This window comes from Rhincodon typus, chromosome 35 (assembly GCF_021869965.1).
Source record: "Rhincodon typus isolate 14 chromosome 35, sRhiTyp1.1, whole genome shotgun sequence".
Classification (NCBI taxonomy): Eukaryota; Metazoa; Chordata; class Chondrichthyes; order Orectolobiformes; family Rhincodontidae; genus Rhincodon; species Rhincodon typus.
In genome coordinates, this window is record NC_063366.1 from 21,028,050 (window position 1) to 21,043,070 (window position 15,021).

Genomic DNA, 15,021 nt, shown 5'->3' on the forward strand with positions numbered 1-15,021 from the left:
CCCCACCCCCCCACACTCTGTAAACTTCAGATCATTCAGTCTCTGCTCCTCTTGTTGTAACTTGCAGGGAGTTCTCTTCCCGAGCCTCCTGTGCTCATCGAGCTACACTGGATCTGGGTCAATTCGGTGAAATGTTGATATAAACTGCTGAAATCCCTCTCTGTTCCCAAAGTTCCAGCCTTGCTGCCCTCATTCTGTTCTCTTGAACACTCCTAATTTTAATTGCTCCACTATAACTGGCTGTGCCTACTGTTTGCAAAGCTGCAAACTCTGGGATTTCCTTCATACACCTCTCTGACTTTCCCCCTCACATCTGCACCTTTAAACCCATCACTCTCTGTCCAAGCTTCCGGTCACCTGCTTATTTGCTTCCTCGTGTATCCATTGTGCTGTTCTATCTTTGACAACATTCATTGTGAAGTGCCTTGTAGTCATTTGCACTTGGATAAATGTGCTATATAAATGCACATTGCTGCTGTATGTGTCATGAGGTGCCCTGTCTTCAAAAGGAAACAGGAGGTAGAAGACCGTTCTACATGCCAATCCGGCACAGCCGCCACTTGAAGCTCTCTTTGTAAAATAAAACATTCTCGTAAAGTTAAAAACGACATTCTCCATATCAGAAGCAGGTGGACAATCTCAACCTTCACCTAGGAAAGAACAGAAGGGAACAAAGTATGAGAGCTGGTACCTGCAGTTTGTGGAATGTGAATGGGTTGTGAAGGATTATTCCCAGATGTTCCGTGATGAGAGACTTCATGTGTTTTGCCAACAGTCGGACCTGTGATGTTGGCCACCCGTTGGCCACCACCCTGGACCCTCTCAGACTGGACAGTGTTTGCGGAGGGATCTCTGTTTTTCAGAAGTGACGTACTGAACAAGCCTTCTGCAATGTCCCGGGGCAGGTCAGCGTGGCTGGAGGTGCCATTTGGTGCTGGGGTCTGTGGGGGTTCCTTGGAGCCTGGGGCTGAGGTGGTAGAAACTGAGGTACCCCTGGCACTCACCGGAGGAGATGGGTAGAGTTTAGAAGTTAATTGGGGTGAGCCTTTGGTTTTTGCTTTCTCCTTCCCTGTTGAAAGGAAATGGGAGTGTGGGTTTAAAAGCAGTTTCTGATTGGCAATAAAAGTTATTTTCTCCGCACTGTGTGTGTGTGTGTGTGTGTGTTTGTGGGTGTGTGTGTGCATATGTATGCACGCATGTGTGTGTGTGGGTGTGTCTGTGTGGGATCATTGCCCAAGATCTTAAAGCCACCTTCTAACTAATACGTGATTGTAACACTATAAACTAGTGAGAAATGTTTTTAAATTGCCCTCCCTCATGTCCAGCGCTAATTCACCATTATTTTAGAACTCTTGTTATTACATAGAGAAAAATCAATTTGCTATTTTCATCCAAATGGCGGGAATCCCATTGAAAGAGAAAGGATCATCAGATCCCTTCATGAGCAACTTACAACGGTGAAGCACAAAAGGAGGCAATTTGGTCCATTTAGTCTGTGGAAGAGCTATCGGATTCCACATCCGTTCCTTGTAGCACTGCCCTTCCTCCTTTTAGAAATGTTCATCCCATTCCTTTTTGAAAGTTGATTTTGCTTCAAGGCAGCACCCTCCAAATCACAGCAACTTTCTGTGAGGAAACACTCCTCAATGTAAAACAAAAGGTGCGATTCTAAAGTGGGGCTGAAGCCAAGGGACCTGGGGATATAGGGGCACGGATTGCTGAAGTGCGGAGGGCAGCTGGAGAGAGAACGTGACGAAGTGTGCGAACCCAGTGCTGCCCCTTTCATTAGCTGCTGAGCAGAAGATGTGACTGTCCCCATCAGAGATGGTGAGTTTCAGAGGAGATTCGAGAGCAGTGTTCAAAATCACGAGGGGTCCAGAGAGAGGCAGTAGGAAAAACAGAACTTTGTTCTTGTTGGCAGAAGGATTGAAAACCAAAAAACACTGATGGAGAAAGGAACAACAGTGGCATGAGGAATTGTTGTGATCTGGACTGCCTGATGTGAGAGGGTGCTACAGGGCTGATTCAGTCAAAAGAGAATTGGAACCTGAAAGGGAAAGAATTGCAGGGCTCTGGGGAATGAGCTAAAGTGAGTTTGTCTTGCAAGGAGCTGGTACCGTCATGACAGACCAAATGGACCCTTTCTGTGCTGTAACCCTGTGCTGTGTTTGTATGACCCTGCACTGAACAAACATGATGTGTCTTTGATTTTGGTCACGTTTTTTTACTCAGCAGGATTTAAACCGCAATCAAATTGTGTGACAGTGCTAACAGGCTGCTTCAGGGATTTAATTACCTCCAGGAATCTCCTGCTTGTTTGGTTCAGACATCCTGGCTCCTTTGTGGATTTGCTGGAGACTGGGAGAGGCTGCAGTTCCTTTCTTAAGCTTCGTTGTCTGCGAAATTGCAGGGGAGCCAGGTACCTCTATCCCAGGACTTCTGGGTCTCCCTGGTCCTTCCCCAGAGGGAGCTTGTTGGATTTTGGGCCCCTCAGCTTTCTGTCCCTTCGCTAAACTGACTCGGACTCTGGCAGGTGGGATGCTGAGGAGCACCTTGGCAGAGACCACGGCACTTTTGACAAAGGCTGGGTAGCGCCGAATGACAGACCGCGTCATCGGGCCCACATCAGCGGCAGACAGCTCACTAGCTGTGATCTTCTTGGAGATGGTCCTCGAGATGTCCTGGATAAGTTGGTTCTCACTGGCAGCTGCTGTAGGCAATAAGTACCCTCCAGCCAGTTTGCCCTGGGTGCCACCTTCTGTTAAGACAAGGTTGATGGTAAGTAGCTGTTTGCCAAGGGGCAGCAGTGACACTGTTCCTCACTGACTGTTCACAGCCCCCTTGGATCTCCACTTTCACACGTCAATCCCATTGGAATCCTGCCAGATCTGCCTGTCTCACTGAAAAACTCCTCTTTCACTCCCATTCCCCTCAATCCTCAATCCCATCTGTATTCGGCAGCGGAACAGACAAACCAACCAAAATGCTAGGGCCTTTGGACTGGGCAATGTTTAACCTTGACCAACTGAGCTTCTCACATACTGATCTCTGTGAGCCACTGATCACTGACCCATTGATCTCTGTGAGCCACTGATCACTGATCCACTGTTCACTGTGACCCACTGATCACTCTGTCCCACTGATCACTCTGACCCATTGCTCACTGTGACCCACTGATCACTGTGACCCATTGCTCTTTAACCATCTTGACCAGCCGATCTGTTGACCCAGTGAGCTGGAGCAATGAGGTTAGGGGATCACTTCCCATCGAATGTCTGTCTAACTTCACTGAGTGTCACTTTCAAACAGCCCATGACAGAGAAACAGGTTTGGTCCTTCCACAAGAAACTGGGGAGTTTCTTTAAGTGGAAGTAAGCCCCAATTACATTCCTCTTTCTTCCCTCATCCTAACACAGCAGCAAACCTGCTGATTTTAAACAAGGAACCCCAACCCCCACCCCCTCCATCCTCTCAAACTGGAACACGGTGTCAGGCCCCTCAGCTACTTCCAGGCTTCACTGATTGATTCTACTAAAAGGGCAGGAGCTAAGGTGGTGTCTGGAGCGAACAAAAATCTAACTTGCAAGCCCATCCCTCAAAATAATAAAAACGGTCGACAAAGTCCAGAGAAATTCCCGACTGTAGAAACTGTCAAACTGTAGAAATGAGAAGAGGGATGTGAAATAGAAGGAGTGGATAGAAGGATGAAATTGCTGTGGAAAAATAAAGAGGAAATTATTGTGACTCCGGGACTGCCTCAAAAGCAGAACTGGAGGGAAAAGAATGAACTGCACTGGATGAACACGCCTGATGTCCAATGGTTCGTCCCTCAGAGCTGCTGAAGAGGTTTGCTGCAGGAAAAAGGCAGGGAAATAAATCAAAATGAAGCTGTTCTTCAGAATTAGATTCGAACAACCTGGAGAGAGAAACAAAACAATGGAATGGTCAGCAATCATCCCTGAGATTGTAGAGAGGTTCCTGCTTAACTCTGAAATGAACAACCAATAGATACTGACTCCTCTGCCCTGTAAGGTTTTCCCTGATTTGTGCTTTTCAATGTTTAATTCAGTTGTCAACAGTCTCTGGTTTGAGCACTCTGTATTTCACACAATTTTCATATTACGCACTCTCTATAATGATCTTCATTGTGCCACTGTCTGTAGTGAAATCTTCACTGTACTATCTCTTTAATATATTCTTCCTATAACACAGTCTTCACTGTATGACTCTATATAAACCTAATCTTCACTTTAGCACATTCTCTAATACAAGTTTCACTGTAACACTATCTTACACAGTTTTCACTGTCCTACTCTCTCGACACCTCACAATCTGTGTTTTGCACCCACTTTATTAAAACAATGTTACTGTAACATTCTCTACTGTGATCTTCACTATAGCACACTTACTGTAACACAAACTTCATAACCTTCACTAACATGCTTTCTGTAACACAATCTTCACTGTAACAGACACTGTAACACAATCTAGCCTGTATGACTCTCTCTGTGACACAATATTCACTATATGACTCTCTCTGTGACACAGTCTTCACTGTAACAGGCATTGTAATACAATCTTCATTGTACAACTCACTGTCTAACACAATCTTCACTGTAACATTCTCTTTGTAACATAATCTTCACTATAACACATTTTCGGTAAAATAATCTTCACTCTAACACTCTCTATAACCTGCAATCAACTTTGTTTAAGACAGGGGATAGAAATCTGAGGATTCCGAAGCATGTTATTTTACTGTTTGCATCACACACCTCTCACTGTAACGCTCTCCAGCATTCTGTGACCTTCGGTATAAGATGTGCTGCTTTTGGCTGCCTTACTGTCAGAGTCTGCATAAAGCAACCTCTCTGTATTGGTTTGCAGTCTATAACAGGCTTTTTGTCCACCACTCACAGAGTGTGGGCCCAGTACAGCAAAAGGAACAAGGCTTGATTCTGCTTCTCAAGTCTACTTCTAGGATCTGCTGCCAACTGACAGATGTCTTAGCACCCAGTGGGGATTAAGATCTCATAACTTACATGTTGAAGCAGGAGCGGTCCAATTGAGGTGTTCTGTTTAACTAACAAGAATACTTTACTGCAATATATTGGTGGTTATCTTGGCTGAGATGGTATTTTCCAATGAATGAAAGGACAAAGTCACGGATAGGAGATCCCGGGTCTGAGCTGAGATCCACTGAGTGCTGTTGGCGTATGTACCTCATTCCCCTTGTTTCCCCACACAGATCCCAATGGCCTGGGTGGATTTGGGAGGAGGTAGCGCAATGATAATGTCACTGGACTAGTCATCCAGGCTCACGTTCTGGGAACACGGGTTCAAATCAATGGATGGTCAAATTTGAATTGAAGAAAAGATTTGGACTAAAAGGTTAATGACAGCTATACAATCATTGTGGATTGTTGTTTAAAAGAAAACACATCTGGTTCTGGAAGGAAAACAGCCATCCCTGGGCTGACCCACATGTGACTTCTGTCCTACATCAATGTGGTTGACTGTTAAGTACACGCTGAGGTTGCCTGGCATACCACTCAGTTGTATGAAACCATTTAGTGCTGTGGCTGTCCTGACCCCCTCAAACACATCAGCGACTCAAAACATTGACTCACTACCACCCTCTCCAGAGCAATTAGGGGTGGCTAATAAACATCGGCATCACCATAGGTGCCCACACCCATGTATGAATGTTAAAAAATAATAAAACTGCCCTTCCCAACTGCTTATTTATTGAAAACACCTCTCCTCCTATTTGGAGGTTGGAAAGTAGAGTGCATAGGATTAACTATTGCATGGGCTGACTCCACCCTGTTGGAAGGAGAGTTCACTTCATCTGTGGACCTCACGACTGGGTTATCTCTGGGACCAGAGCACAATGGTTAAAATATCTTACTGGGCATGGTGTGCGTTGCATAAGCAGTCTGAAGTTATGGATGTTTTCATGGAGAAAAGAATGAATGTAAATTACTCAGCTGCAGTTATCATGGCCTGCAAGGTGTTAATCTTGTGTTATTTGTATTTATTGCAATGAAATAGAAGAGTTTGTGAGGTCAATTTATCAAACAGTTTAAGAGGGCCATAATAATGGTTACAGAATGATTAGAAGAGATTGAGAAGGATCGCTAACTACATTTTTCAGATGCATGTAGTTTTTCTGATGTCATTTTGATACATTTTTGATGAGCTGTTATTTAATGACAGCAGAAATGGCATGTTGAGCTAAAAGGAAGTGTTAGGGTTAAGGTTAGAGTTACCCTATCGTAGTATCAGTGTTGTGAATGAGTCACTGAGTGCTGTCCTCATACTGGATATGTGAAGTGTGATTAACCTGGGCACATACAACACACTGAGTTCTATTCTCTCATTAAAGACCTGATTGTGCATAATTACAACTATATGTGTTTCAAACAATGAAACAAATTAAATAAAGAAAGAAGTCAAACACATTCTGTGATCAATCCAGAAAACTCTGACTGGAGAAAGCATACAGATCTAAATCAGCCATGGCTCCAATGGTGAACAATCTCAGCTCTAGATCTGAGTTCAGGTCTCACAGTGGAGATGTGCCAGGCTATCCTTCTGTGCAGTAACAACACAAGGCAGCACTGTGAGCAGTGCCATGCTTAGAAGAGGTATTAAACCTTAAGGCCCCTTCTGCTTTCTCAGGTAGATGTAAGTGATTGACTAGTCAACATCAACCACCATTGCTGAATCAGCGTACCCTACCATTGCTGGGTAAGGATCTCGCTGTGGGCAAATTGGCTGTTGTGCTTCCCAAATTCCAATAGGCAGTACGCTCAAACATCAGTTCATGAGCTTTGGAAGGTTATGGAAGGCGCAAAAAAAACATTCTATTCTCTTGTCAATGGCACTGATGGAAACACGAATTGGGGTGGAGAGATCCTTGGATTTAAATGGTTGCCGAGGGGAATATGACAAAATAAATCTCCAGAGTGGAAGCTTGCTGAATGTCAGCATACACAGGGAGTTCAGAAGTGTATTTCAGACTCCAGAAGTGTGCTCCAAATATCTGTGGCTCCGCGCCAAGATCCAAATGGCAGAAAGTGGTCTGTAGTATTAAGTACTTGGAACAATCGCTCATGGTGGAGAGAGGGCTCTCTATTCCCTGTGAGATGATTGCTCTGGCTGCAGAACCGAGCATCCATTGGAATGTCGTTAAAGAGGTGCAGGTCACAAGAGAGCAGCAAAAACTGGGAAGGCCAATATACAAGTTCCTATTTCACTTCCCTCTGCACACTCAGTGAATTGAAGCAACAAGACCCGCATAGTAAAGCACAAGCCAGAAGCCAAAGTACAGAAGAGTTCAAAGCAGGGAGCAAGAACTGTGAAAAGACAGACTATAATTTGTGCAGAGATGTTGATTTCAAACACCATCGTACTCAGAGAGCTATTTTCAAATCCTGCGGTACTTTGAGCCCATTTGTTCAGATTTGTTCCAAATCCGAGGAGATGGCCCAGCAATTTGCTACTTTTCTGATTTTCACAGCTAGGAATGTCAATGGCAAGTTCCCACCCTCATGAGCAATTCTGCCCATGGCCTTTTCTTGTTATCCTGCTGTTCATCTGGATGTTCATAGCTGGGCCAGCATTTGCTCCCCATCCCTAACTGCAGTGGCCTGCGTAGTTTGCTGGGCCGTTTCAGAGGGACAACCACATTTCTGCAAGACTGGAGTTACGTGTAGGCCGCACCAGGTAAGGGTGGCAGGTTTCCTTTCCTGAAGGTATTTTGTGAACCAGATGGGCTTTGACTATAATCGATGGTCACTCTCACGAAGGCTAACTGTTATAATCCAGATTTATTGATTGAAGTCCACCAGTTATTAGGATGGGATTTGAACCCATGTGCCTGGTGTATAAGTCTCGGCCCTCGAATTATTTAATCCCCTCTCTACTTGGCAACCTCCCATCATTGTTGTTGTTGTTCTCAGTCATGAAAGGAACAATGGGCGAGGGGTGCTCCATGATCCACCTGCACTTCAAATAATGCCCACCAATCCTTCCATATCGATGTGAATCAATGAAACAGGGAAACCTAGTCCTCACTCTAACCTCTCAGTTGAAAGCTGCCATCTCTGTCAGTGCAGTTCTACACTAGTACCACCTCAATCAAAGGCTGCAGTTCACTCACATAGCTTATCAAAGTGAGTGGTAATTTCCCAATGAATCAGTCTGATCCAGATGCCAACTGATAAACCAGGTTTGTTTTCGGTGATTTCCAATTTCCTGTCAGTAGGGCATGGTGTGCCCTAGAGAGAAGGATATTCCCACAACAAAACCACACATCCTTTTGATAAGGAGAGACAGCCAGCTACAGCACAACATAGGGACAGAGAAAACAATGAAAACAGACAAAGAGCACAGCAACCAAACTTCATTAAATATAGCAGCAGCGTTTACACAAGGTGCACTGCTGCAGTTCCCCCAAGCTCCTTCCAAACCCAAGAAATCTACCACCCAAGAGGACAAGGATGGAAATCACATGGGAACATCACTGCCTCCAAGATCCCCTCCAAGTCACACACCGTCCTGATTTGGAACTATACTTGCATTCCTTCAACTTTGCTGAGTCAGACTAGTGGTACAGTACTGCATGTGCACCAACAGTTCAAAGAGGCAGTTCACTACTACATTCCTAAGGCAGCTCGGACACAGTAGGACATTTACATCAAGAATAAAACCAATCAGAATGGAATGAATGATGAAACAGGATGTTAAATGAATGATCAAAGAGAGTGGAAAGTCCACCGAATAATGAGAATGGAATGAATAACAGAACGTGGGATAGAATAAATCAGGAAGGATAAGAATGGAATGAATGAGGATAAACAGAAATGGAATGAGGATGAAATGAATGACAGAATATGGGAATGGATGAATAAGGTAATATCATAATCGAATCAATGCTGGTATGTGAAAATCGGATGAAAGTGGAAACATGGGAATTAACAAATGATGAAAATGGGAATTAAATTAATGAGGAAAAAGGGAGAACGCAATCCATGAGGGAAATTGGGAACGGAATGAATGAAGATAAATGGGAATGGAATAAATGATGGAATATGGGGTTGGAATGAATCATGGAAAGGAGGAAGAGATTGAATGATGTTAAATGGGATTGGAATGAATGACGAAACTGGGAATGGAATGATGGATGTTAAATGGGAATGGAATAAATGATGGAATAGGGGGTTGAAATGAATAAAGGAGAGTGGAAATCAAATGAATGATGGTAATTGGGATTGGAATGAATGTTAGGAAGTGGGAATTTAACAAATGATGTCAAATGGGAATGGGGTGATAATGGAATGTGGGAATGGAATGAATGGTGTTAAAGGGAAGTGGAATGCTTATTGGAAAGTAGGAATGTAATGAAGATGTCAAATGCAAATGCAATGAATGACTGAAAGTAGAAATGGATGATCTTAAACCAGGATGAATGATAATAAATGGGAATGGAATGATGGATGTTAAATGGGAATGATGTGTGTATGATGGAAAGTGAGAATGGAATGAAGTGAATGATGGAAAGTGGGAATGGACTGAAAAGTATTAAATGGGAATGGAATGAATGATTATAAATGGGAATGGGGTGTATGATGGAAAATGGGAATGTAATGATGGATATTAAATGGGAATGGGAGGAATGATGGAAAATGGGACAGTAATGAATGATAAAAGTGTGAATTGATTGAATAATGGGAAATTGGAATGGAATGAATGGTACAAAAAGGAATTGGAATGCATTATGTTAAATGGAGATAAATTTTAAAAAAGGAATGGAATGCATGATGTTAAAGGGGAATGGAATGAGTAAAGAAAAGTGGGAATTGGATGAATGATGGAAAATGAGAATGGAATAAATGAATGGTGGAAAGCAGGAATAAAATGCTTGATGGTAAATGGAAATGAAATGAAAACAGGAAAGTGGAAATGAACTGAATGGTGTTAACCTAGAATGGAATGGATGATGTTAAATAGGAATGGAATGAATGAAGGAAAGTGGGAATGGAATAACCAATGTCTAATGGGAATGGAATGATGGATATCAAATGAGAATAGAATGAATGGTGGAAAGTGAGGGTGGAATGAATTATGATGAAAGAGAATGGAATGAATAATGGGAATTAGGAATGGAATGATTGATGTTCAATAGGAATGGAAGAATGATAGAAAGTGGGAATTGGATGAATGATGTTAAATGGGAATGGAATGAATGAGGAAAGACAGGAATTTCATCAATGTTGAATATGAGAATCATTTAGACATTGGAAGGTGGCAAAGGTGTGAATGATGAAAAATAGGAATGAGTTAATAATGAACATGGATAATGGAATGAATAATTAGAAAATGAATTGGAATTTGTGATGGGAATGCAATGAAATATGGAACAAGGATGAACAAAGAAAGATGGGAATGGAATAATAAGGGAACAATAGGAATGGAATAACTGAACTGAATTGGATTAATATGGAACTATATAAATGGAATGAATCTTGGACAGTGAAATGTAAGTAATGATGTAAGATGGGAATGGAATGACAAAGGAAAACTGGGAATAGGAAGACTGGGGTAAGTACTAGAGAATTAGAAACCTCCAGAGTGGATAGAGGAGAACCAGTAGATATGTTGTATTTCACCTTCCAGAAGGCATTTGACAAGGTAGTTCACAAAAAGTTGTCATAAGACCCATGGTGTTGGAGGTAGTGCATTGGTTTGGATATACAGTTGGCTACTGGGCAGGAAACAGTGAATAGGACTAAGGCGTTGTTTTTTAGGTTGGGAACCTTTAACCAGTGGGGTTCCACAGGGATCAGTGCTGAGACTGCAACTATTTACAATATTTATGAATGACTTTGGAGGAAGTAAGCAAATTTGCCAATGACACAAAGTAGGTAGAAAGGCAAGTTGTGAAGGGGGATCAACAGTTTACAGAGAGATATTGATAGGTTAAGTAAGTGGGCAAAAAAATGGAGAAAAGCTGCAGAAAGCTGCAACACAAAGGGGCTTGGAGTTACTTGTGCATGAAACACTGAAAGCTAGCACACAGGTACAACAGGTAATCAGGAAGGCTAATGGACCTCATTTGACGGGAGTTGGAGGATAAGAGTAGGGAAGTCTTACTGAAACTGTACAAGGTGCTGGTGAGATCATATCTGGAGTACCGTGAGCAGTTTTGCTCCCCTTATTTAAGGGTGGCGAATCTGTGGCATAAACTGCATAAGGCTCATGAGGCTTGGTCGATAAATATATTCAAGGCCATGATAGACAGATTTTAATCACCAAGGGATCCAAGGGTTAAAGGGAAAAGGCAGTGAAGTGGAGTTGAGGATTATCAGATTTGTCATGATCTCATTGAATGGTAGAGAGGGCTTAATGGGCTGAATGGCCTACTTCTGCTCCGGCTTCTTATGATTTTTGTTGATTGAATGTGAAAAAGATGGGAATGGAATGAATGTCGAAACGGGGGAATGGGATAAAATGATGGAACAGGGAAATGAAATGAATGGAGTGGAAGATTTTGTGGAACACCAAAATGAAATGAATGATTGAATATGGGAATGGGATGTGAAATGGAACATGAGAATGAAATTAATAATGGGAAATGTGAGTAGAATGAGCAAGGAAACAAAGAATGGAGTCAATGAGGAAACATGGAAATGGAATCTATGCTGAAGTATCAAAATAGAATCAGTCATTTCTTTGACTGGGTAGTTCATAGTATTTTATAACAAATCTCAGTCATTAGTTTTACATCAGTCTCCAGCCTCAATAATGTTTTGGATGATGAGCGATCCAATTTTCACCCAGATTATGTGTAGAGAATTGCTTTTAGTTGGTTCCATTAAAAGGTCTGGCTTTAATATGATGGTTCTACAACTTTGGTCCACAGTCTCTTTCTAACCTGCCGAAGCCTGTCCTGCAATGTCAATAGCTTGCTGCTCTAAGTATAAAGCATTTGATGTTGCAGATACTCTCGTTGTTCTCATATCCCACTTACCAGTGGTCGCCATTATGATCACTGGCTTGCTCCTCATTGTCCCCTGTTCACCCACCAAAGAGATGGTGTACTTGGTGCCATCCTCCAACTGTACCAAGGTAGCTGTGTTGTTCTTCCCAGGCACCCTCAACTCTCCCCGCTTCCCTGTCTTGGAGGTATATACAATGTGGTAATGGCCAATGCGAGCGACAGACTTCTCCCACTGCAGCTTGATGCTGGAGTCTGTCACTGTGACAACACGCAGTTTCCTTGGACTGTCGATCACTGCAGGAAGCAAGCAGAGAAATAGCCTTGGTCACCAGACGCACACTCTATTGACCCACATGGTCTCGCAGTCCACCATCAGCTGAAAACTCATCTTATCGTATTCAGATCCCTCAATGCTCTCAGTCCTGCCTTCCCCACTGCCTGGGTCCTCCTCCCAGTTAGTTGCACTGCTCCCATTCTTGCCTCCTGCTCATCCCTGATTTTAATCACATCTCCATGTATTCAGCTGCCTGAGCCCCAAGATCTGGAATTTCCTCTTGAAAACTCTCTGTTTCTCTCTCTATCCTCCCTTGAGATTCTCCCTAAACTTATCTTTCTGATCAGGCCTTAAGTGTCTGGAGTCACTATCTGACCAGTAACTTTCCCCTTGTGATTATAAAGCTGTTACATCAGTGCAAGTTATTATTGTTTAATGAGTCTTTCTGTGGCTGGTTAGTAATGAGGGGCAGGCTGAGTGGCTGGCATTTGAGCTCAACTTGGCACAGCATATGTGTGTGTTTGGGTGAGGGATGAGTGCGTGTGTGTGTGTCAGTGTGTGAGTGTTTGATTATGTGCGTGAGAGAGTGTGTGTGTTTGTGTATGTGTATTTGTTTGTGCATGTCTGTGTGTCTTTGTGTCTGTGTCTGTGTACAATTGCATGTACCTCTGTCTGTGTATGTCTGTGTGACTGTTTGTGTGTGTGTGTCTGTATGTGTGTTTGTGCATCTGTGTGTGTATGTGCGCACGCATGTGTATAGCTTTGTGTGTGTGTGCGCGCGTGCGTGCACATGTGTCTATAGTTTTGTGTGTGTCTGTGTGTACGCACGCATGTGTGTGTATAGCTTTGTGTGTGTGTGTGTGTGTGTCTGTGTGTCTGTGTGTCTGTGTGTGTGTATGTGTGTGTAGCTGTGTATGGTTGAGGTTGCACATTCAGGAATTCAGTTATTTGCTGGGTTGACCTGAGATAGATTCAGGACTCAAGCTGTCCATGGTTCTCTGTGGTATGTTCAGAAGCTCTTGGCTAATATTTAACAACATGGTGAAGAGCGACTGAGTGTCAGTGGTTGACTTGGCAACAGTAAATTTCGAGTGCTTTGTGTGTATGTTCAGGAGTCTGTGGCCAGATCTAGTGACCTCAACACACTTCCAACAGAGCTACCAGCACTGACTGAGCCTGGTGTTGCTTTTTATTCATTGCAGTCCATGAAAAACTCGAATGTGAACAGATAAACTTCATTCCTCCATCTTATGCACCCTCATTCTCTCTCACACACACAGGGGGCAGTGCAGCAACACTGGAATAGACAGCTTCAGTTCAAAAGGACAAGCAGCCTCCAGCTGTACTATCCTTTCACAAGCACTCACAGTGTACTTCAAAAGGAGTGATGCACAACTACAGGCACCATATATCAGAGGGCACATCAAACTGAGGCTCTGTCTGCCTTCCCAGTCGTGCACACTTGTGTGTGTGTGCGTGTGTGTGTGTGTGTGTGCGTGTATACGTACGTGTGTATGTGTGTATGTAAATGCATGTGTGTGTTTGTATATGCAAGTGTGCGTGTGTATACACACGCGTGTGTATAAGCACATGTGTGCGTGTGTGTGTGTACACGTGTGTATATACACATGTGTGCGCGCGTGTGTGTGTCTGTGTCAACGTGTGTCTCTGCCTATATATATTTGTCTCATTGTCTACATATGTCTGTGACTGTCTGTTTAGGTGTCTGTGTGTAGCAATGTCTGTAAATGTTTGTGTGAGAGAGTGAGTCTGTGCCTATGTGTATCTCTGTGTGTAGGTGTGTTCGTGTGGATGTGTCTGTCAGCACATTGGATGAAGAAACTTCTGTGCAAAATGCCAGGGGAGATCTCCATCAGTGCTCTGCCAAATACTTATCCCTCAATCAGCACCGCAAAACAATCAGAATATCTGGTCATTATCATGCTTCTGCCCTGGGATCTTGCTGTGCACACACGAACTGCTGCCCTTCCCAGAGCACGACAGTGGTGACACTCTGAGAGCGCTGTTTATACAGCATTTTGGGGCCTGCTGCAGTTGGAACAGGCACTACAGCAATGAAGGTCAGGCCGGGGTCAGGGTAATCACGTGGGGAGGTTGGACGTACCAGTAGTTCCTTTGGTGGCAGCGGCCTTGCTCTGGTGTTGGCCTCTCTCCCCAACCAGGGAGATGGTGTGTTCGACCCCAGCCTCGAGCCCCGTCAGAACGACGCTGCTGTTACCGGCTGGCACCACCACCTGACTGCGCTTGCCTGTCGCTGACAGGTAGTTCAGGCGGTATCGATCAATGGAGGCCAGTGGCTTTCTCCAGCCCAGCTCAATGGTGGAGTTTGTCGTTGAGACCACGTGGAGATTCCGGGGCCCGTCGATCACTGAGGCCAAGAAGAGAGAGATTCAGTCAGAGCACCTCATCTACAGACCGTACAGCACAGAGCGACCCACTGTCTATTAACCCAGTTACTGATCCCCCAACACCCTACACAGTGACCCAGTGTCTCACAGGCCAGTTACTGATCCCCCAACACTGTACACAGTGACCCAGTGTCTCACAGGCCAGTTACTGAACCCCCAACACCCTACACAGTGACCCAGTGTCTCACAGCCCAGTTACTGATCCCCCAACACCCTACACAGTGACCCAGTGTCTCACAGCCCCGTTAATGATCCCCCAACATCGTACACAGTGACCCAGTGTCTCACAGCCCAGTTACTGATTCCCCAAC

At 43.9% G+C, this 15,021-nt stretch overlaps 1 protein-coding gene across 1 annotated transcript in view; it reads right to left on the bottom strand.

Moving 5' to 3' along the window:
* The window catches only part of LOC125486978 (tenascin-X-like), a 49,716-nt gene that overhangs the window by 20,909 nt on the left and 13,786 nt on the right, over positions 1-15,021 (bottom strand). The window contains 4 exon segments of the mRNA XM_048616678.1: positions 692-1,069; positions 2,297-2,758; positions 12,038-12,301; positions 14,407-14,670. Of these exon segments, the coding sequence (XP_048472635.1) occupies positions 692-1,069; positions 2,297-2,758; positions 12,038-12,301; positions 14,407-14,670 (1,368 nt within the window).